We start from the raw sequence: 21,808 nt of genomic DNA, 5'->3' as shown, positions 1-21,808 counted from the left end.
AAGTATAGCAAGGTTAAATATTAGCTTGTCTAAGAATATACTGCTGGAAATAAGTGGCAAAGATAGAATAGGAACTGGAACTTTCTGGCTATGTCCTTTTAATCGAGTGGCCCAGCTGCCTGCTTCTCTTACAGATTATTTCTTCTTAGTAATCTTGCAGCCTGACACTCAAACCATACCTTTATTCTCTGACTTTATTTGCAGTTTTGTGCTGATTTTTTGATACCTATGGTCTAGTTCTTAAATATTCTAAGATCTTGTCATCTTTCACTCATCTCTACCATTAAATCTTATACATGTTCATCTCTTCATCATTATTTGTACTTCTCTTTTATTTCTTCCCTTAGTTTCAAGGTTTTTCTAATGCTTGAGTTGTCTAGAACTTAGAGTGTTTTTCAAAGCAAGTTGCTATCAGCCTTCTTAAGTTCTATCTTCTACATTTGAACTTTCATCACTATTTTGGAATTACTGGGCATATACTTAACTCTGCTCCAAAGAATTACTTGTAACATTGCACATTTGTATAAATATACAAATATAAATTTGTATATTTCATTAAGGCAGTAAACAAGTGGTTTTTAGCCCTAGCTGTACATTGGAATTAGCTGGGATCTCTTCTTTTCTTTCTTTTCTTTTTTTTTGAGACAGAGTCTTGCTCTGTCATTCAGGCTAGAGTGCAGGGTGCGATCTTGGCTCACTGCAACCTCTGCTTCCCAGGTTCAAGCGATTTTCCTGCCTCGGCCTCCTGAGTAGCTGAGATTACAGACACCCAGCACCACTCTTGGTTAATTTTTGCATTTTCAGTAGAGATGGAGTTTCACCATGTTGGCCAGGTGGTCTCGAACTCCTGACCTCAAGTGATCTGCATGCCTCGGCCTCCCAAAGTGCTGGAATTACCGGTGTGAGCCACTGTGCCCAGCCTAGAATTAGCTGGGATCTTTTCTAAAAAAAAAAAAAAAACCTAATTCCTCAGCCCTACCTCAGGGATTCTCATATAATCTCTGCAAACCTGATGTTCAGCCAAAGTTGAGACCCACTATTATAGGCACAGATAAACCACTGAAAAGTATTGAGCAAGAAGTGATATGAGTAGGTTTAGAAAGATGGCGCTGGCAGCTAATGTTAAAGATGGCTTGGAAGGTTGAAAGAGGTTTCAGGCAGATCACTCTGGAGGCTGATGTAATGGTCCAGATAAGAGGTGAAAAACCTGAAATAAAGTAGTGCTAAAGGAGAGGAAGAGAGAGATTGAAGAATTAGGATCCATAACATTTATCAATGGTGTTATCAGTGTTGCAGACAAGTGAGAGACAGATCAAGGATGACTAAGAGGTTCTTGTATTAGGGGTTCAGGATAGGTTTCTCAGCTCAAATCCCACCCCAGCTCCTCCTGGGTTCTCAACCACGGTTTCTGTACACATCAGGAAACAGGAGTGGGATGGATAAATAAAGCACCACTTTATTAGTAGATACCTGATTATGCCCAATAAGGTACTCCCTGGTAAAAATAACTTGTGGAATGAAGCTTGGGCCCAAAAGGCTAAAGTTCCTTCCCATCTGGGATGGTCTGAGTTCATTCTGTCTCAAGGAGAGGTATTTGTCAGAAAAGGAGAAGAAGAGAGAATGGAGATCTACCTGGATGAAATCTGCCCAGATCAGCTTACCACAAAAAGGCAAGAAGGGAGGAGGCTGGATGGCCCTAACAAGAGTGCTTACCATGGAAAACAGAAGATACAGAGACCCCCTACAACTTACTTACCCTAGTAGTTATTGCTGCTTACTATGAGCTAGACACTGTTCTTAGCACTTGACATATAGAAACTCATTTAATTCCCACACCTGCTCAAGGACGTATACATTGTCGTTATCACATTCCCATTTTACAGAGAAGGAAACAGAGGCATAGAGATAAGCTCAATAACTGTCTAAGATTACATAGTGGCAGCACTGAACCCAGAAGAGAAGAGGGAGAAGGGGAGGCCTCAAGAGGTAGACCCCACTCTGTTGCCTGGAATTGAGGACAACAGAAAAAGTTGTTCAGAACATGGACCTGTAGGACCAGTAACCTTGCTCGCCAGTGAAACATGGTCTCATCAGTATCTCAGGCTCTGACCAAATCGCTTGGCATCACCTCTTCCTCTAGTGTGTTGTTAGGAAGCTAGGGTGAGGAGCAGAAGCACGGAGAAAGGAGACTGCAGTCTTCCACTTCATATCTTGTGTGTGCCATCTAGTAGATAAGTGGTGCCACCAATGGAGATAGAGTATATGGAGGAAAGGGAAGTGTGGAATGAGAAAATGAGTTGTGGACATGTAGAATTTGTGAGTAAGGAGAAGCAGTTAGAAATGCAAAGTTGGAATCTTGGAGAATGATCTGGACTAGAGTTGGATTTAGGGGACATCATCTCATAGTTTGTCCCTTCAGACTGCTTTCAAGGAAGGACCTTTTCTATTTTATATAGCATTGATTTACTTCCCAGGGCATGATGTTTCTACCTCATTAACTATTGTTGAGCGTGCAGAACAGAGTGAGAGATTCACTGCAGTATTTAGTCACCTGTTTGATGGGCTGTTCTTTGCTGGGATCACAAAAATAAGAACAACAACATTCCAAAAATTACCATAAGGTTACCTGATCCAAATGACTTGCTACTTTCTATTAAGTCTGTTTCCTTTCTTTATTTTAATATCGTGACTATTACTTATTAATGTACCTAACATAATATTTACCATTTTAACCATTTTTAAGTATGTAGTTCAGTTAAATTCATTTGTTTTTAATCTGCTTTTGCTTTATTTAGTCTCAGTCACTGTAGTAAACCAAACGGGTGTGAACTTCTCCCTGCAAGTATACTCTTAAAAATTGTACTCTGTGTCTGCTTTCCCTTAGAATCATAATAGTTTTGAAGAGGAAGGGCTTTAGAGATTCATCTAATTCTATCCTTGTGATGATAAGGAAACTGAGGCTCAGGGAATAAAAAGTTACTTGCTCATGATGGTAAGGAGTGTTCATGGCAAAGTGAGGGTCAGTTTTCAGTCTTCCTTGTCTGTGTTCTTTTCATTGTTTTAGCTGCCCATGAAATTAAGCCTATGATTTCACTCCCTCATGCTGATTATTTTCTTCCCTCTTGAGGACACTTCAATTCTTTTAGGGTAAACCTTGCATTTGTATATGCTCAATAAATGCTTATTGAGTAGTTATTCCCTAGACTTTCTATCGTTCTTTTTTTTTTTTTTTTTTTTTTTCCCAGAGTCAAGGTCTCACTCTATTGCCCAGGCTGGAGTGCAGTAGCATGATCATGGCTCACTGCAGTCTTGAACTCCTGGGTTCAAGCAATCCTCCTGCTTCAGCCTCCTGAGTAGCTGGTACTACAGGCATGTGCCACCACGTCTGGCTAATATTTTTATTTTTGTAGAGACAGGGTCTCACTATGTTGCCCAAGCTGGTCTCGAACTCCTGGCCTCAAGTAATTCTCCCACCTCAGCCTCCCAAAGTGCTGGAATTACAGGGATGAACCACTGCTCCTGGCCTCATTCTTTTTTTTTTCCTTCTTCTTTCCTCATTCTTAGAGAGAGGCATCCTATTACATTTTTTTAAAAGTCTGGAAATCTGACAGATTGATACAAGTTTATAATTAATTTTGTTTAATTTGTTTACATAAATATTCACTCTGCATCAGGCCTTTTATCCTGCCCTATCTGCTGGGTCCCAATAGCCCTCTGTATCTTAAGGTTCTCAAAAGAGGCGAAACAGAAGGCAGATGTTCCAGGATTTTACAAATCAGTTATTATGAGCTCGAGCCCAAGCACTGATGAGATACGGGCTTTATAGAGGTTAAGTGAAGGAGGTGGTATCTGAGAAAAAGAGAGTCAATATATGTTTTCATTAATTCCAGGGGAGAGGGCTTTAAGCAGAACTCCTTTTTTCCCTATCTTTTTATTTTGAAACATTTTGCCATACTCATACACCATCTCCCACCCACTCTATACATGTTTTTGTTGACCATTTTTTTCAAAACTAAATTTAGTCCTTCTGCTTTGCTCAGTTACTTAGTAAAAGCTCTATGTGTAAAATTCAAAATGCTTGTGAAATAAAAGTGTGTCCTTTTTTTTTTTTTTTTTTTTTTTTTACTAATAGCAAATAAAACTAAGCAAAAGCCCTTACTTAGGTACAACTAGACCTTGTGATATGAAGGGAAAATGAGCACAGTTCATTAATGAGTAAATTGTCTTTCTCCACTTAGGCAGTTGGTACTTATGAGTTGCCAGGTCATGCCTCTGACCCACCATCCCTGTATGCCTTCATCTGATTTAAGTCACCTCCTATTTGTGAATAAATTTGTCTGTTCCTCTTCTCTCTCTTAAAATAGCAGTGCTGAAAGCACTTCCATAGCTCAGTCATTTGAACATTTTAGCCGTGGTTTTCTTCCTTGCTAATAGTCTTACTTTCTCTCTAAGATTGCTTCCTACTCCATGCTTATGAAAGCCTTCCTTATCCCCTTATCATTTGCTTCATTAATGTGATTTTTCCTTCTGTTGAATGCCTTTTCCCTCTCTCTCTCTGCTGAACCATTAAATTATGGAGTGTATTCTGTAAAGTTTCTCTCACCCCACTTTAATTTCATTTTTTCCTTTCTGAAACTATATTGCTTCCCACATTCGGATTTTAGAATTTTTCTTTTTAAAGAGATTGTATTTTTAATTATATTTGGCCTACTTCCCCATTGTCAATGCTTGTACCGTGTGAGAAGTCCCTAGGATGATAGTCATGGTTTTTTCCCATCTTATTAGCTTATTATTCTCCTTGCCCACCCCCAACCCCTGGCAGCTTCCCACCCTCTCTAATGCTTCTGGAAGCTACTAAGAAGTTTAAGTGGCCTATGTGAAAATATGTCAGTGTCCCATTTTAGCATATATATGTAACATTTACAATTTATACCCCTGCCTACATCCGAGAGGGTTGTGAGGTGGCTTATGATGATAAAGAAAAAAACCCACATGTCCAACAGTACAGTTAAAAATAGTCAGAAAAGGAAATCAGAAACCACTTAAAGGTATCTGTAACACAATGTACTTATCAAACATAAGAAGAAAATTCCTATAAAAAGTAAAAGAAGAACATAACCTTTTAATTATGTAACAACTTTGCTATTTTAGATTAGTAGTGAAAGAAGATTGTAATTGTGGTCTGAAAATATTTTTGTACGGTAACGAAATTACTGGCATTCTCACTGTTCCCCCTAGAAATTTTTGTTCTAAAATAGAGAACCAAAGGGGTTTTTGTTAGTGCCCATTACTGTTGTTAACCTCTTTAGTCTGACTTTCCCATTCAAATTCACCCCTAACAGCTACCATTTATTGATCACCTGCCATGTACCAGACATTCAGCTAGGGATCGGATATGCATTATTTCATTTAGTTTTCATCATTAGGCTGTGAAATAGATGGTATTACTCTGTATTAGAGATGAGGAGGGAACAGAGTCTAAGTATGTAATTAGATCAAAATTACACAGATAGTAATTGGCAGAGTGAGGGTTTGAATCCAGGTCTTACTGAATACGAAGTCCATTCCCTTACCATTAATCTGAGTCTTCTTGTTAAAACATGTGTTGGAGGCCACACGTGGTGGCTCACGCATGTAATCCCAGCACTTTGGGAGGCCGAGGCAGATGAATCACTTGAGGTCAGGAGTTTGAGACCAGCCTGGCCAATATGGTGAAACCCTGTGTCTACTAAAGATACAAAAATTAGCTGCATGTGGTGGTGCATGCCTGTCCTCCCAGCTGCTCAGGAGGCTGATGCAGGAGAATCGCTTGAACCTGGAAGGCAGAGGTTGCAGTGAGCCAAGATCGTGCCACTGTATTCCAGCCTGGGTGACAGAGCTAGACTCCATCTTAAAAAAAAAAAAAAAAAAAAAATGTGTTGGAAAGGTTAGCTATTAAACCTCCTAATACTTAACCTCCTTTTCCAGTTTTTACTCAGCACAGGGCTTCCTAATTTGGAATTCAAAGATATGCTTAAAATGATATGCTGATTCACACATGTAAATATGCAAATATGTATGCAGAGGATTAAATATTTTTTTTCTATGTCTTAGCATTGGGTTGAAGTTCTGAGGTGGGATTGATTGCCCTATAGTGTCCTTGGAGGAGTCAGGAGAGGGGGAGAGGGGCAACAGGGTGAGTGTGAATGAGTAAGTACTGACCAGCTGTGTCTAACCCTGCTGCTAGCAGTTTGTGCTGCTTGGAGGCAGAAGGAGACTAACATGTATTGAGACTTGCACTTTACATGTAACATGTATTATTTCATGTAATTCTCATAACAGCCTTTGTGGTAAGTGGTTTTAACTTTAACTTATAGATGGCAAACTGAGGCACAGAATTAAGTAAGTTTGTCCAAGGTCATCCAAGAGGAAAATGGACTCATCAGTATTCCATTGATCAACACAGGCTTTTCTGACCCCAAAGCCCACCATCTTTCCCTTATAGCATATTCTCATTTCTAATAATAGTACCTAACAACTATAATAGCTAAGACTTTATTGAGCTCTTACTATATGCCAGGCAGGTTTTTTACCACTTTACTGGATTACATTATTTAATCCTCACAACAGCCTGACGAGCTACAATTATCTCAATTTTACAGATGAGTAAATTGAGACAGAAAGTTGAAGCTAGTGAGTAGCAAATCAGGGCTAGTCTCTACTCTCAGTCTATTTTTTTACGAAGTATAGCTTCACGAAGTTTCTACTGACTGTAGCTATGCTCTCTATTCTTTCCTTGTAGCTCCCTTACCTGCACAATGAAAGTACAGGGCTTATTTAGAACACAGTTTGTTTGCCTTTTTGGGTAAGTATATTTAAAGGGGAAATACTTTTCTCTGAGGAATTGCATATGAGTATAGTATTTTCCACTGTAGGCCTTGGATCTAGCAGGGCTATTTACATAAGTACTACTCGTGATACTTGGCTGTGATTAATTAAATAATGATAGTCTCTGCCTTCTTAGCCAGTTTACTAAAGATAATAAAAATGTAACCTTTTAACGATCAGATTGCAAGAATAGTTCTTAACCTCAGTCTTTCCCACCAATACGATCAATTTATCAGTAGTGATTCACTTTCTGTTCTTCTGGCTAGTAGCTTGCTGTCAAGCGTAGGCTTTTATTGCTTTGTTTTGGTCAGTGCATGCTTGACTTAGCAAGCATGATGTGCTTCTGAAGTATCTACCATTTGCCTTTAGTACTGTGATGAAGCATATTCCCATGAAATGAAGTGACCTTTGCAGTATACAAAGCCAGTGCCTTACTCTCCTCCAGTCTTCAATATTAAGAGCATGGCAGTGCTTCACGATGTAATTCTTTGACTTGTATACAGCTTTATTGCAGGAAGGAAACAAGTATTGGGTGCACTGAAGTGATAATAATTCAAAACCCACGTTCCTATTGTTCTTTGAATTTTTTTCTTTCATCCTTTGCTGATGTTCACTTAACGGAACCCCTTTACAACCAAATGAAACTAGAGAATGAGGGAAGCTGGGTTTGATTCTATGCTCTGATCTTTACTAGCTTTGATGGCCTTGGATAACTTGTTTAACATCTCTAGGCCTCAGTATCTTCATCATGAGGATTAGAGATAACATACTACAAGCACCTATTAAGAGTACACAAACTGGCACAGAGCAGATGTTCTGTAAAGGGGAGCTGCTATGATTACTATTATTATTATTATAAAATTCAAAGTTGACCTTATGATGTAAAGGTTGGGATTTGTTTTGTTATGGTAGTAAATAGTGTTTCCCTATGGACTTCTTTGTACTGTTTATGTGCAATCCAAGGAAAACAGTGGAATAGTGTTTGCAGTAAGAAAAGATAGCTCTTTGTTCCCTTCAGCAGACAAAAAGAAGCTCATTATCGTATCAACTAGTGACTGTTGGCTATTGAAATGGTTTATTTGTATGTTTTTTTCTGTTTCTTTCCTAGGGATTTATTTGTGGCTTTTCAATAGCAACAGGTGCAGCAGCAAGACTAGTGTCAGGATACGACAGCTATGGAAATATCTGTGGGCAGAAAAATACAAAGTTGGAAGCAATACCAAACAGTGGCATGGACCACACCCAGCGGAAGTGAGTAGACTTGCTGAATGATGAACACATGGAAACTTTGAAAGAGGCACAGAGAAAATCCTGCTGTTCTTGCTGTTTTAAAGATAATATCTTACCAAATATTATTTTTATGTGACTTCTGTTGGTGTGTTTGATTTTTTTTCACTGAACCCTTGAATGATTCTTCTTATTGGTCTACAAATACATTCTTCAGGAAACAGAATTAGCTACCATGTTAAAATGGGCTACCTTTACCCATGTTAATGGGTAAAGGCTTGATTTGAAAAGGTTATTCTTTTACTCTTTTTTTTCTTTAGCCTTTAAGTTATACACTAGTTTTAACCCTGTAACATTTTTTCCTCTAAGATTATGCTTAATGGGAGACAGAGGGATGATAATGGATTTTGAAATATTAACATAATAGAAAATATTTTATGTCGTATCATTTATAAGTATACATCAGTTTCCAACTTTATAAAAGATACATTTTGTCAGACTTTAAAATTTGCTTTGGGTTCTCAATATTCATCTTTTAGATTTCATGAAATTCCTGACTTAATTGACTGTTTTCTTCAAAAGGGCTATCATTTTGTTTTTAATACCTGTAGGGAAAATAGATTTCATCTAGCATGTTTTATGTATGATGCTAATATATTTGTACAGACTATATATTTATGCCCCATGAAACCTTATTAGGCGTTTTAAGTATCTAACTTGTTCTTCAGAATTAACAAAACTAATTTTAAGGTAGTAGGCTAACTAATCCAGTTAATGCACTTTATAGGAAAAGGCTAAGCAGGTATCATTTTTAAGGTTATAGGTCTATTATAAAGCATTTTCCAGGAAGGTGGTATGTAATAACTGTATTTATTATTATATAAATCTGTCAGTTAAATCTGGGCCCCTAGTGGGAAGTATAAGATTAATTTGATAATGTCACAAACCTGAAGAAATCCAAATAGTTAATTTCTCAGCATTATTCCTCCCATTAATGAAGATAAGATAATGCAGTTTAAATAAACAAAATTGTAAATAACAGCGATGAGTGTTTGTATGGCATCCCAAAGTCAACTAGCATGTGATACCACCCTGTGAGGTAGGTGAAACAGAGGCTTGGAAGATTGAAGTAATTTTCCCAAAGTCACATGTCTGGTGGGCTGTAGAATATCCAGCCCAGAAGATGAGTTTTTCTCTTGATATGCACCTGCATCCATTGAGAGAAGTGAAAGTTGGACTCTTAGCAATTTGAAGAATTGTTACATTTCTTCTTCTTTATGATTGCTTCATGAAACTAATGCAAATTTTAGACTTTGTTATTTCTTGTAGCAAGACTATGATTTTTTTATTTTTATTTTGAAATAACTTTAGACTCATATAAGTTGCAAATATAGTACAGAGTTCCACAGTACTATTTTTTGTAGATAGGATCTACTCTGTAAAATATTATTTAACTCTTTAATGCTGCTGACAGGTATCAAATATAAAATATTACAATTTAGATAATTGAGGAGATAAGAGGAAAAGGGATCTGCTCCGTCAGGTCTTCTGCTTACATGGGATTGGAATCATTTTTATGGCTCCTTTCATAACTTGCCGTGACTCCAAGCCTGTTCTCACCATAAAGTTTGTGTAAATGCTACTCTTCATGTTTAACCTTGTGGTGATTCATCTGTTCAGTAGAGCAGGCTGCAAATACTTGGATTATTCTATGTACCTTTCAGCCTCTTCCAAGAGAGGCTACTTATGATTCTGAAAAAGTGGTCACTATTCCTTGAATGTTTAGCATAGTCAAGAGCCATTCATACAGAGGGAAAATAGTTTCCCAGGTGTAGCTGTTCCTTAATTCATGTACACATGTTTAAAACTTATTTTTGATTTCTACTTCATCTTCTCTTACTGTATGACCTTTTTAGTGCTAACCTACTTAAGTATTTCTGTCTATAAGTGTTTTTGTAAAAAAATGAACAGACTTTTTTTTACCCTTCTCAGATAAGTCTATAATATTTCGATCTGAAAACAGACAGAAAAGCAGCAGTCTTTGTGTTTGTCACCTTCATTCCATCCTCTTCTTTCTCCTGAAAATGCATTGGTTTCCTTCCTTTACACTTATTTCCTCGTACTTCTTTGCTTCCTTATGAACTGTGGGCCCTTGTGTAGCTATATAGTATTTTTACACCTGTTTTGTCTGCTAATACTTCAGCCTAACCTTGATCAGTTTCTCCTGTTCCTTACTGTCAGCCGCTAGTACAGTAGCTGGTCTTACTAAGACCTTTATACATATTTGTTGAAAAAGTCAACAACTCAGTCCTCTAAAATCTCAACTATAGCTCTTTCTTGACTTCATGAATATTGTTTCTTCTATCAGAAAAAAAATTCCTCCCAATCTGCACATGGCTAAACTCTACTCATCCTTTGGCTCTCAGCATAAATGTCACTTCCCAGAGAGGTCTTTTTGTTCTCATAATTTAAATCCAATATTCAAAAGTACTCTCATTATATCCTGTAATATGTGTAATTATATACTTATTTTTTGATTATTTGTTAAATGTGTATTCTAAGTGCCATGAGAGAAGAAATGAGATATATTTGATTCGCTGCTATGTCTCAGATCCTAGTTCACTGCCTAGAGCATAGTAGGCACACATTTAAATGCTTGTTGAATGGATAAATTAATTTATTTCCTTAGAATATGTTTTAAGAAGTAAATTAGTGAGTCTGAGGATTTGTATATTTTAAAATTATTAATGCATATTGCTGAATGGCTTTCCATAAAGACCGTTCCATTTATATTCCCACCAACAGTGTTTGAGATTGCTTTATCTTTGCTAGTATTATTAGTTTTTATTATTTACTAATTTTTTAAGCCAGAAAATGGTGTTTTATAGTTTTAATTTGCATGTCTTTGATTATTAATGAGTGTGAACCTTTTGTCCCCATGTTTGTTAGCCTTTCATGAAGACTGTTGTGCTAGCGTATCTATTCTTGGTCGTCTTATCTCTAATCTGCTCCATCCTTTATACTGTGATAAGATTAAGTTGTTTAAAATAGGGCTCTTATGTTGTCATTTCCCTCCTCAAGAGCCTTTCCTTTGGTGGTGTTGTCTATAGCATCAAAGAAGAGCCCACTCAGCCCTGCCCTTCCAGGACTCCTGTGATCTGGACCCGTTTCACCTATTCAGTCTCCTCCCACTGTTCCTCAGTGTGATGTTCTTATTGTCTGGGACATTCAATTGATTCTTACCTCTTTGCTGTTCCTTCTACCTTTCTGCCAGTCTGAATTCTTGAAACACTTAAGATGCGTCTCATAACTAACCTCTGTATGAAATGTTTCAAAACTAACCTTATCCATAGTGAGCTTTCCTTTAATTTGATTACCTGAACATCCCTATATTATACTTGTTATTCTACTGCCTTCAGTTTGCACTCTAATTATATTGTGTGTTTCTCCTCTGTATTAATTGGCAGTTGCTAGGTAACAGTATTACTGTAAACTTAGTGGCTTAAAACAAGACACATTTGTGATCACTTTCTGTAGGTCAGAAATCTGGATGTGGCTTACCTGGGTCTTCAGCCACAGAGTCTCTCATAAGGCTGCACTTAAATTGTTGGTCAGGGCTGGGATTTCATCTGAGGCTCAGTGAGGGGAGGTTCCCCTTCTAAGCTCCTGTGGTTGTTGGCAGCATACAGTTCCTTGAGGGCTGTTGGACTGAGGGCCTTTGTTCCTTGCTGGCTGCCATTTTTTTGATGGTGGGGATCAGGGTGGTAGTAATATATTTTGAACTCTGATTGGGAATTCCAAAAACATACTTTTTCTGTCACATTCTAGATTGTCTACAATCTTTAGGTCTATAATATATAAGTAGGCTTAGAGTATATATGTCAATTTTAGATAAAAAATTATTATCATTATTATTATTATTATTGGAGGCAGAGTCTTTCTCTGTCACCCAGGCTGGAGTGCAATGGCGTGATCTTGGTTCACTGCAACCTCTGCCTCCTGGGTTCAAGTGATTCTCCTGCCTCAGCCTCCTGAGTTAGCTGGGACCACAGGCATGCACCACTGTGCCTGGCTAATTTTTTTTTTTGTATTTTTAGTAGAGATTGGGTTTCGCCATGTTGCCCAGGCTGGTCTCGAACTCCTGAGCTCAGGCAATCTGTACACCTCGACCTCCCAAAGTGCTAGGATTACAGGCATGCGCGACTGCGCCCAGCCTTATTACTAATGTTGTTATTATTGCCAGAGAGGAAGCTCGCTGTCTTCCATATCAATTTGGACAGAGCAGAAATGGTCCTGTTTAGTTGCAAGATGCCTGAATTAGTGAGTGTGTGGACTGAGCTGGGACAAAAGGTCTAGCTTTGTTTGCCTCTGGGGAGAAGATTGGGGTGAGGGCAGGGGTGTTGTGCTTCTATCAAAGATGCTCCCATGTGCTGGGTGCCTGAGATGGGAGAAGATATGGCAAAGTGGTGGTAGCTCTTAGTAAGCATAGGTCATCATTGTAAAACTGGGTGACAGTAAGTAAGGAACTGCTCTTAATCTTTTTGACATAAGTATTAAGTCATTATTAGAACTTTTCCCTCATTCTTCAAACAGTCCTAACACAGAACTTAGTGTCTACTTTCTTTGTTACTCCAAGAAGTTTTCCCAGTGTATCTCACACATCAGTATCAATTATTCCATAGAGGTTTTAAAGATACATTTTTGCACAAATCTAATTTTCTTTTTTATCTTTTTGTCTTTCTTCCAAGGAAGCCATTTAAAGTCCCAATCACTGATAAAGTCTCCATTGCCCTAAAATGCCTCTCCAATGTCAGATAATCTGTATTAACAGGATGTAAAGAACTAGAGGTCTGCGGAGGATGATAGCATCTATGTATGAGTAAAATCTATAGGGGGTGCATTTTATTTGAGCTCTTTTCAATTTCCTGCATAATCTTTACCAGATTACCTAGTAAAAACAGAATCAGAGTGTGAGTTTTACTTCTTTCTCTTAATTGTTCTCATTGGCAAGATACTCAAAGTTTAAAATGTTTGTGCTAAAACAATCCTTGAGATCATATTACAGGTGAAGAAACTGAGTCTAGGAAACATGAGTGACTTGATGGAGACAGACCAGCACTCAATTCTCACCCTCAGTCGGTGCTCTTCGCATCATACACTAAAACAGATCTGGTGAGCTGTATGGTAATTCCAGTTTCCCACCTTTTTGCTTTGGGGGTTTCTCCCTCCTAACATTTAAAGATGAAAGAAATTTTTAGGGGAACTTGACGAGTCCTCATTCACATTAAAAAAGGAACCAAAGCCCTTATACAATCTAGGAAGGCTTTGAGTAATTTGAAGGCAATTTTGTCTATTTCTTTCTCTGTCAAATAAAGAATATGAATTGTGATGATGAACTGCGTTTTTTTGTTTGGTTTTTTTTTTTTTACCATTTGTATGTTTTCAATATTTACTGAAAAATACTTAGCTTCAAATTGATAGTAGGGTTTTTTTAAGTAAGATAATTGATTGTTTAATAAACAGTGGTCTTATTTTAAGGAAACTCCATATTTGCAATATCTACACATATACAGAATAGGACTTTAGTGGCCACTGATCACCTTCTTTAAAGTCAGGAGTCCTGTATCTTTAGTGTCTCTGGTTCAGTCTACCCCGTGATCACATATTAACTTATGCAGAGGATTATTTAGGGGATTGTACCAATATGAAAACTGTGCTCACACTTTAAATGATTGCCAAACTTTCTGGGCCTGTACTATACCACATAACCATCTATTTTAGGGAGAATATTATTCTTTAATTAGCATGTAAAACATGCCTCTTTTGAAGACTTTTTAAAGAGTTATTGAATCTTATTGACTGTGCATACCTGTTCCTGTTTGAAAAAGAACTAGAAAAATATAGATAAAATATGCTAAAATATTTGCATGGAAGGTCCTCTTATCAGCTAAGTACTTGTACAGTGTTTCATTATGTGACTAGGACTTCTCTTCCTCGTGATGACTTAAATCATATTGCTGTTTACTGAGTGACTATCCTTCACCTTTTTTGAAAATTATGTTTATTATTTTATTTAGCCCTCAGCAAATATTTATGGAAAATCAGCTGTGTGCTACAGACCACTATTACGAATACTAAAATAACAAGCGACCTAAGTGGTTGAAAAAAGCGTTTGGTTAAATTCATTCATTCATTCATTTGTGAACTCTGTTTCCTGGCCATCTTCTTTGAGTTAGGAACTTGAGATTATAGTCTTGAGCAAAATAAGCATACTTTTTTTTTTATCTCATGGGAATTACAGTTTTGTGGAGACAACAATAAAATCATCATGCAATCACAAATTATTATAGCTATAGGAAGTGTTTTGAAGAGAGAGGTGTAAGGGTATGAGAGGTTATAATGGGAAGGCCGTGAGAAAGGTTACAATGGGAGGTCCTGGCCCGGTCTTAGATACTGTGGAGTCAGTAAAAATGATGCTGTAGAAGTATGTCCATAGCATGCAATATATGCATAACATTATTAAGGGAAAAATAAATTGCAAACCAGTATGTACAGCATGATTTTATTTATAAATGTAAAAATATACGTGTACATAGAAAAGTATAGAATGACATGAAAATGTCAACAGTGTGATTAGCTGTTGAATTATGGATGGTTTTAATTTTATACTTATCTCTTTTTTCCTAAGTTTTCTATAATCGATATATACATTACTTGGGTAATGAAAAAAAAGGATAAAAAGACATCTGTAGTCCCTGTGCTTGAAGACCTTGCATTCTAGTGGGGAAGACAAAATACATGGAGAAATTATGACAGTTCAGTGATGAAATGTCATGTAAAAGTGTTGTCTATTGAAAGCTGAGTGACTCCACTTTCCTGAGTTCCTAACAGCAGGCTGGTGGGGAGAGGAAAAGAAGGCAATTTGGTGATAGTACTGGAACCACCATTGTATTACTTTCCTAATGTTGCTGTAACAAATTACCATAAAGTAAGAAGCTTTAAACAATGAAGTTCTGTAAATCGGAAACTGAAGCAAATTCATTGCTTTTAACAACGAAGTTCTGTAAATCAGAAGTCTGTGCACAGCGTGGCTTAGCTGGTTGCTGTGGGTTTTGAAGGCTGAAATCAAAGTGTTGACAGGGCTGTGATTTTTTTCATGAGGTTCTAGGGAATGAATCCTCTTCCAAGCTCCTTGAGGCTATTGACAGAATTCAGTTTCACATGGCTGTAGGACTGAGTTCCTATCTCCTTGCTGGCTATAAACTGAGAGTCAGTTTCAGCTTCTGGAGGTAACATATATTCTATAGCATATCTTCTATGGCTCATGACTCCCTTCCTCCAGCAAAATTGGGTCAGATTCTCAGTCTTGAATCTCTCTGACCTCCCCTTAGGGCAGCATCTTGGTTGCAGGTTGTACATATGAGTTGAAGACTCTCAGCCAGTGACAGGGGTTCAGGGACAGGGTAATTTTAGGCAGAGTTTTGGAGCCTCATTTAGGTATAAAGATGCTAACTAAATTTTCAGAAGGTAAGTTTATGGAGATGTCTTTGAAAATATTTTTGTCATATTTTGGGGGTTCAAGGCAGGGCTTGCATTTTATCAGGGTAAAGTCAAGTAAAGTCGGCTGTGGAAGGATGGTACACATAATGGTGATTGGACGAAGAGGTGAATAGATGGTTATGAGGGTTTGGGGACTGAGAGGTGGCTCCAGGAGCCCATCTTCTAGTGAAGATGGAATTCTGATTAGAATACCAAGCTTGGTTCTCACTGTCTGAGGAATAGTGTGGTTGAGTCTACAGGTTGGAATTCTTGTTGGCCATCCTAAAGCCCAGAGAAGACTGGCACACACAGGAAGGTGCTCCTGACTCTATCTTGTACTCCTGACTCCATCTTGTGGAGTTGTAGAAGCTCAGAAGAAGAGAGGTATACATTTGTCCATTGGACTAATTCTGAAGTTTTACAGAGTATTCTCCCTACCTGTTGTCAAGGTATTCCTCAGAGCAGCCCAGTAGATCACCTACTTCTTCCCACACTTAGGGATACGTTTAAACAAATGGAGATGCTCTAAGCCTTTGATGAATTTGGCTTTGCTTTGAGGGAAAGCACTCCTCTCTTTGTCTCCTGTCAGTACTCTCTGATTCTAACTCTAACCTACTGTCACTCCCACTTTAGCATAAAGTGGAAAAGAGCAGCCTAGATAGATACCTCACATAAACTTGTATTTGAGAACTTATTTCCTCCCAAATTTACAAGCATTTGGAAATAGTAACATCTGTGACGTTCTAAATGAAAACTTATTGTATTATTTATACAGGTTTTTTTGTTTGTTTGTTTTTTGAGATGGAGTCTCGCCCTGTCACCCAGGCTGGAGTGCAATGGCAAGATCTCAGCTCACTGCAACCTCCGCCTCCCGAGTTCAATAGATTCTCTTGCCTTAGCCTCCCAAGTAGCTGGGATCACAAGCACCTGCCACCACACCCAGCTAATTTTTGTATTTTTAGTAGAGATGGAGTTTCACCATGTTGGCCAGGCCAGTCTTGAACTCCTGACCTCAATGTTCCCCCCACCTCAGCCTCCCAAAGTGCTGGGATTATAGGCGTGAGCCACTACACCCGGCCTATACAGTTTTTTTTCCTCAACTTTCATTCTCTCTCATGGAAAATATTAGAAGTTGTAAAGATGCTAACTAAATATTCTGAAGGTAAATTTATGGAGATTTTTTGTCATATTTTGTGACCATACTACTCTTTAGCCTAAATTTTTAAACTCTTTACAAAGGTAACATCTGTATTGCTAGTGCAATTCTGCCTTTAGGATAATACTTGCTGTGGAAAATACTGCGAGCAATTTGAAAGAGGAGATCCAGCTACGTACCTTAGAAAATGCAGGAGTTGAAAGTCAAAATGTTTTGCCAATTCTAAATAGGGAAGTGAAAACCTGTTTAACAGAATTAGATGACATGTATGCAGCTAGGCGGCAAGGAAGGGATGATTGGTTTTTCTCCATGTTGTTTGACTAGATGTATATATTTGCCATGTCTAAGTTAAACAGCTGGTACAAATGCTCAATCCGAAGTCTCACTACTTGAGTTGGTTCTCGGTTACCTGACACCTGTAAAGATTTTTACAAGCTTTAGTCATTGTTCATGAGCTGATAGACAATGACCTTTGTAATATACTTCAGGTAATTATTAACTGCTTCAACTATGAGTTTGATGGCAATCAAGTGGGTTTGCCACCCACTTGTGTTTACCTGGGTGTCAGAGTTGAGGGCACCTAAGAAGTTAGAGGGCACACAGTCCACACACAACCACCCTTATATCTGACCCCAATTGCAAGATCAGGGGTCCATAAAACCACCTATTTCCTGGCAAATTATTTGCCAGGAAGACTTGCAGAACTCACTGAACGCTACTGTACTCATGGTTATGGTTTATTTTTAGGAAAGGATATAGAGTAAAATCAGCCAACAAAATGAGTGCATGGGGCAGAGCTTCCATTGTTGTCTCCCTTGGGGAGAGAGGAGTACACGGAGTCCGAGCACAGTACTTTCTCAGTGTCAGTGTGTGACAATACGCAGAGTATGGCTAACCAAAGAAGCTCACCTAAGCCTCAGTGTTCATAATTTTTGTTGGGACTCCATTATATGGCTGACTCAGGCTCCAGTCTCCAGCTCCTCTGGTCAATTTGATACCGTGTGATCCCAAACTCTTAATCTAAACAACATTGTTGGTCTTTCTAGGGTGGTCGACGCCCACCCTAAATACTATGTGGAGTGGTCTACCCCAACCCTAAAACACATTGTTAGACTTCTGTGACCCAAGAGCACCAAGTAAACAAAGACACTCCTATAAGGCTTAGAAATTAACTCCCAGAAGTGAAGGGCAAAGTCCAGATCTCTTTCTGAGTAAGGTTAAATTCTTACTACACACTGGGGCTCATTAAATTAAATTGGATTTTGTAAAGTCGATTTTCAGGAAGAAATTTAAAAATATTTCATTTTTATAGTTTTGTTGAGTTATAACTTACATATAGTAAAATTTACTCATTCAAGTGTAGTTTGAATTTGGTAACTATATGCAGTCATGCATCCTCCATCACAATCCATACTTCTTTTGCTCTTAGAAAATTACCTTGTGCCCCTTTGTAGTCAGTCCTTGCCCCCATTCTTGTCCCTAGACAACCACTGATCTGCTTTTCGTAGTATAGTTTTGTTTTTTCTAGAATGTCATATACAAATAATTATATATTATGTAGTATTTTGTGTCTACCTTTTAAAACATATAATAATGCTACTGAGATTCATGCATGTTGTTAAATACATCAGTGGTTAGTTCCTTTTAAATTACTGAGAAATATTCCATTGTGTGGCTATAACACAGTTTATCTGTTCACTAGGTTTTTTGCTATTTGGGTTATTTCAATATTTAACTTTTTTTTTTTTTTTTTTTACTATTGTGAGTAATACTGCTTTAACAATTTGTGTATGTAATTTAATATATTTCATTACTCTTGGAGAGTTAGATATATAGCATTGAGATTGCAGAGTCATGTGGTGAGGATGTTTAACTTTATAAGAAATTATCAAGCTGTTTCCCAAAGTGGTTGCTGCACTATTTTGCATTCCCACTACAATAGTAGGAGGGTTATATTTGCTTCACTTCCTCCTAACATTTTGTATTATGAGACTTTTTGTTATTTGTTACATTTTATTTTATTTTATTTTTTTTAGAGATAGGATCTCACTATGTTGCACAGTTTGGAGTGCCATGGCTATTCATTGGCATGATTATAGCACGCTACAGCCTCGAATTCCTGGCCTTAAGTGACCCTGAGGCTCCCATATAGCTGGGACTATAGGTACAGTCCCATGCATGTCACCATGCATGTCTCTGTTCTTTTTATTCTTAGCCATTCTAGTGAATCTGTAGTGGTATCTCACTGTGGTTTTAATTTGCATGTTTCTAATGACCGATGATGTTGACCATCTTTTTAAGTGCTGGTTGACCATCCATCTGTTTTCTTTTGTGAAGTATTCATATCTTGCATATTTTAAAACAAACTGGTTAGTCTTAATGAGTTATGAGCACTAAATCTGTATACAAGACCTTTGTTAGGTAAGTGTTTTGCAATTATTTTTTCTAATCTTTGGTTTGCTTTTTGTTTTCTTAGTGGCATCTTTTGATGAGCAAAAGTTTTACATTTTGATAAAGTTGAATTTGTTTGTTTTTATTAATGGCTCATGTTTTTTGTGTACTATCTGAGAAATTACTGCCTTACCCCAAATTCACAATGATTTTTTTGTGCTTTCTACTGAAAGTTTTTTAGTTAGCGCTTATGTTGATATATATGATTCATTTTGATTTAATTTTTGATTATGGTGTGAAGAAAAGGTCAAGGTTTATCTTTTTTCTCCCATACAAAAATATGGTTATTCCAGAAGCATTTATTGAAAAGACTATCTTCCCCATTGAATTACTTTGCCACCTTTGTCAAAAATAGATTTTATTATAGGTTTGATGGCATGAAAGGAGGCTGATGGAGTTTCTAGTAATAGCAGCTACCAGTATTATGGAGAAATAGAAATAGTTTACCTCAAATTAAATAAGCAAGGACATCATCTTTTTAATAGCACTATTTTAAATAACTAGTTGCAGCAAATCATAATGAAAGAGATAACTAGAATATGTATAGGTAGGTAGAAGGAAAAATAATACTATTTGCCAGTGACAAGGGACTATAACCTGGAATGTTTAGGAGATTCAACAAAAACATATCTTGAAATGAGGCGCTTAAATTATAGGTTATAAAGCAGGCCTAACTAAAGTCAGTCGTTTGTCTTATCAGTGCACAGAAAATACAATGAAAAATATAATACTTGTTTTATTAAAATAAAATCTAACAGGATATATGTGGGACCAAATACAGAGAGTTATAGTATTTTAATTAAAAAAAAAAACAAGAGAGATATAACCTACTTCTGGTTGAGTAGTCTTAATATAGTAAAGATGACAATGCTAACAAAGTTAATATATAGATTTAATAAAGTGCCAGTTAAGATCCCAGTAGGATGTGCATTGAACTGGATTGATAGTATAAATCACAGAGTAAAGGATCAGGGAAGAATTTCAGAGGAGAAATGTTTTTAAATTGTTTCTCATTCACAAAATAATTTGAAAGGATTAGAAGTAGGTGCATATATTGTAAGACAATGAAATGGGAATAAAAAAGATCAGAAGGCACACCGTGGAAGTGGAGAAGAGATGAGACCAGAAATCTAGGCTAAGTGTAGTTACTGACATAAAGCACTAAATTAGCTGTGAACTTTCTGGTTTTGAAGGCAGGAAGGGAAACATATGGGTTTCACCATGGGTTGGATATAAGACAACAGGGAATATTGGACACTTTGGACTTTACGTGTGTGTGCCCCATGTAAAGGAGATAGCTGCCAATTGGGGTGAGTTTTGGCATATGGGTAGATGGGGCCAGTGATGCTAAGTTTTCAAAAGAAGCCGGAAGTCTGTTAATGAGTAGAAGAGTGTATCAGTCTTATGATTTTTAAATGTTGGCAGTTAGCATACTAGCCAAATAAAAGGTGGGAGTGAAGGGTTACTCATTGTGTGAGTACAGATCGTGTATCTATAGTTGTCATTATCTAATTAATAATTGTGTCACTTAGAGGAGAATGAAAGGGGTATTGCCATTCTAGGCCGAAACCTGTTCCAAAGGACAACAACAAGACTACCTGGACATAGGTTAAGAACAGTGATGGGAACAAAATAGAAACAGCAGAAATAAATACTGTGAAAGTAGTCAGTGTTTAACAAAAAATATTGGGTTGAGTGATACTGTGAAGAAAGCTATATTTAGATCTACTTTAATCTCATACTATGCAAAATAAGTTCCACATGGGTTAAATATTTTAAAATCAATGTTCTACTTTGTATAATTGAATGAATATTATACTTTAATGGTTGTTATATTTTGTATAATTTCAATATTATAAATGAATATTATACTTTGTATAATTTCAATAATTGATACATTGTTGAGGCAATAAAGAAATTAAGTAAGGCTGGGCGCAGTGGCTCATGTCTGTAATCCCAGCACTTTGGGAGGTCAAGGCGGGCGGATTACTTGAGGTCAGGAGTTTGAGACCAGCCTGGCCAACCCCCCTGTCTATTAAAAAAAAAAAAAAAATACACCACCAGGCGTGGTGGCGGGCACCTGTAATCCCAGCTACTTGGAAGGCTGAGACAGGAGAATTGCTTGAACCCAGGAGGCAGAGGTTGCAGTGAGCCGAGATCATGCCATTGCACTACAGCCTGGGCAACAGAGTGAAACTCCATCTCAAAAAAAAAAAAAATTAAGAAATTAAATAATACCAAGGTAGGCATGTGTGATTATCAAAAATTTGATTCTCTGATATAAAAGCAATACAATGGGAACAACATTTAGAGTTTTTCTATGATAGGTAAGATTTTTCATGCAATTGGGGATGTATCTGTACGAGTAGATCCAGTAGGCAGATAATCAAAGGACAGGTTACACTGTTGAAAATAACAACAGTAATGTTTGGCCTAAGGATCTTCATTTGTAAAATGAAAATAGTAGCAGTACTTCCTTGGGTGTTTTAGAGGAGTAAAGATCATAAATCATGTATACTCCTTAGCACAGTGCCTGGTATCGTGAACGTTAACTGTTGTTTATTATAA

At 37.3% G+C, this 21,808-nt stretch overlaps 1 protein-coding gene across 5 annotated transcripts in view; it reads left to right on the top strand.

Annotated features, from left to right (window-relative positions):
* The window catches only part of SLC44A1 (solute carrier family 44 member 1), a 196,416-nt gene that overhangs the window by 59,066 nt on the left and 115,542 nt on the right, over positions 1 to 21,808 (top strand). For all 5 annotated transcript variants that reach the window (XR_010148599.1, XM_009457052.5, XM_054658915.2 and 2 more), the window contains exon 3: positions 7,976 to 8,118. Coding sequence is in view for 4 of the 5 variants with exons in the window: in XM_009457052.5 (XP_009455327.4) it covers positions 7,976 to 8,118 (143 nt within the window). In the remaining variant the exon portion in view is untranslated. The remainder of the gene's footprint in view (positions 1 to 7,975; positions 8,119 to 21,808) is intronic.

Source organism: Pan troglodytes, chromosome 11 (assembly GCF_028858775.2).
Source record: "Pan troglodytes isolate AG18354 chromosome 11, NHGRI_mPanTro3-v2.0_pri, whole genome shotgun sequence".
Classification (NCBI taxonomy): domain Eukaryota; kingdom Metazoa; phylum Chordata; class Mammalia; order Primates; family Hominidae; genus Pan; species Pan troglodytes.
The sequence above is the reverse complement of the archived record's forward strand: the minus strand, read 5'-3'. Positions and strand labels throughout refer to the sequence as shown.